The sequence below is a fragment of the Octopus bimaculoides genome, chromosome 5 (genome assembly GCF_001194135.2).
Source record: "Octopus bimaculoides isolate UCB-OBI-ISO-001 chromosome 5, ASM119413v2, whole genome shotgun sequence".
NCBI classification, from domain to species: Eukaryota; Metazoa; Mollusca; class Cephalopoda; order Octopoda; family Octopodidae; genus Octopus; species Octopus bimaculoides.
In genome coordinates this window covers 29,583,941-29,586,372 of record NC_068985.1, presented here as the reverse complement: position 1 = coordinate 29,586,372, position 2,432 = coordinate 29,583,941, and the positions used below count along the sequence as shown (strand labels likewise).

At 36.2% G+C, this 2,432-nt stretch overlaps 1 protein-coding gene across 5 annotated transcripts in view; it reads left to right on the top strand.

Moving 5' to 3' along the window:
* Positions 1-2,432, top strand: part of LOC106874826 (thiopurine S-methyltransferase) — a 16,159-nt gene that overhangs the window by 11,606 nt on the left and 2,121 nt on the right. For 4 of the 5 annotated variants that reach the window (XM_052968247.1, XM_014922710.2, XM_052968245.1 and 1 more), the window contains 2 exons: positions 313-387; positions 2,114-2,199. In XM_052968247.1, coding sequence (XP_052824207.1) covers positions 313-387; positions 2,114-2,199 — 161 coding nt within the window. The remainder of the gene's footprint in view (positions 1-312; positions 388-2,113; positions 2,200-2,432) is intronic. The other variant, XM_052968246.1, reaches the window with a different exon arrangement.

The window sequence follows — 2,432 nt, the reverse complement described above, 5'->3', positions numbered from 1 at the left end:
AAAGTGGTGGTGGTTGACAAGGAACTGCAGATGGAATCCTTTTTCAGACAAAGGCTACTTCAGTCCTTACTGCCCCATTCATGTGATGTGTACAGGAAGTAGCTCCTAGTTTCTGCATGGGGCAAAGCATCTCTGACATTTATTTCACTTGCAGTAATTCCTTCCAGGCCTTCCTTTAACTGAACTAAAATAAAGGAAGTAAAAATAGGTTATTTCTTTTCTTCCAGAATATAATTAGAAGTGCTTTACATTTCAACCAATTGTAATAAATCTTGCAATTAATTTTTCTTTTTCTTTTCTGCCAAATCACAGGGATTTTGAAGGACAGTTTAATGCTATTTGGGATCGAGGAGCTCTTGTTGCTATCAGCCCCAAAACCAGAGAAAGGTTGGTAATAATTGTTTAATGACAACAACATAATTACATAGTCATGATGATATAATATATGTTAATTGCATAATATTACTAATGATGGTAATATATTTTCTTTCTTGCCTGTAATTCTCCAATGCAGAGTATCGGCCACTTATAATAGAATTCCATGTCACAATAGTTTTCGCTTCTGTACTTATACTCTGCTATGAATGTCCCCCTTTCTCTAGTTCCTTTTGTGTTGAATTACGCCACGAGTTCTTAGGCCTATCCCTCTTCCTATATCCATCCGGATTCCACTGTAAAGCACTTTTCGCTACATTTGGTGTGTCCTTTCTAATTATGTTACCAATCCACTTCCACTTTTTCTTAAATATTTGCTCCCTAATTGAAACTTGATTCATTCTTTGCCATAGCTCCATATTGCTTATGTGTTCGGGCCATCTGATTTTAAGTATACTACGCATAGCACCTGTTGATGAATGATTGTATTTGCATATTTGACTTAACTGTCATTCATATTGATTAATTATAAGAAAACCTTCTTGCATAGTGAAATTTTGGGGCAGAGCACTAATCAATTACATCAACCCCAGTGTTTCACTGGTACTTAATTTATCAACCCCAAAAGTAGGTATGGCAAAGTTGACCATGGCGGAATTTGAACTCAGAACAAGGATGGATCAAATGTTGGTGAGCATTTAGCCCGGCATGCTAATGATTCTGCTAACTCGCTACCTTAATAATAGTAATAATATTAATAATAATAATAATGGTGATAATAATAATGATATTTTGTCTTCGTATAAAAGATGGGCTACAGCAAATATTCTGCTTAATACCGCAGATTTGCTTGTCGGTTGTTCGACCTTAACCAGTTGAGCATGTCCCTTAATGGATGATGATACCTGTATCTCTAATCATGACCAGAAGCAGTGGGGAGTATCATAGCCATGTGTTGAGAGGAATTCTTTGGGGTTTGGATAATTCACCTCTGGAAACATGGGTATTTCATTCATCATCCTTAAACAACCCTTATTCAAGGACCATTTGAGCGGGATGGGCTACTCAACCTGAAGAAAATTCTAACTGGGCCCCACCTGCAAGGTCATGCACTGTTAATCTTGATATGAGCTCACCATGTCACGCACATATAGTTGTGATGCATGTGCCTTGTGTACCCTTATCAGATGGGTAGTCATGATGGGTATCCTGGGCTTCATACATTTTACCCCAGTCTCACTGTGATGGCATGTACGTCTCCCACTCAATAATAATAATAATAAATGCCCGGATGCAGTACCAGGCAGTGGCTCTCATGGCTTCTGATCTTAACTGATTAAAAGTGTTATGTACATTGTTTTGTCTTGGTATAAAAGATGGGCTACAGCAAATATTCTGCTTAATATCGCAGATTTGCTTGTCGGTTGCTTGACTTTAACCAGTTGAGCATGTCCCTTAATGGATGATGTTATGTGTATCTCTGATCATGAGCAGAAGTAGTGAGGGAGCATCATAGCCATGTGTTAAGAGGAATTCTTTGGGGTTTCAATAATTCACCTCTGGAAACATGGGTGTTTTTAGCCAAAATTTGAATCCAATATCAGGAGTATTTAAAAAATGCAATTGAATTACTTTTTTTTAAAATTTTCTTTTCTTTATTCTTTCCTCTGAACTTCAACAGTATAAAGAGAAAATATTTTATTTTGAAAGATATAATTGTTGTTGTTGTTGCATTTAGGTATGCCCAGGTGATAAAAGGGTTACTTTCCCCTGACTGTCGCTATATGATTTCCGCAATGCAGTATGACCCTTCGTTATTTCCAGGTAAATGAAGAATGATAGAGCAAGATACACTATAACCACTTGAATATATGGTGAGATTTTCCTTTCTTTGAAAATCATCCCTCACAAGAATATGAACCACTTATATTGAAGTTCATATAAATTTCTAAGTAAACATGAAACACTTTCCAAAAAGACTTAAAAATAAGGACCTTTCATTTTTGAGGGACACTGTAAAAGAAAAAAAATCCTCCATTTTATATTTGAGTATATTT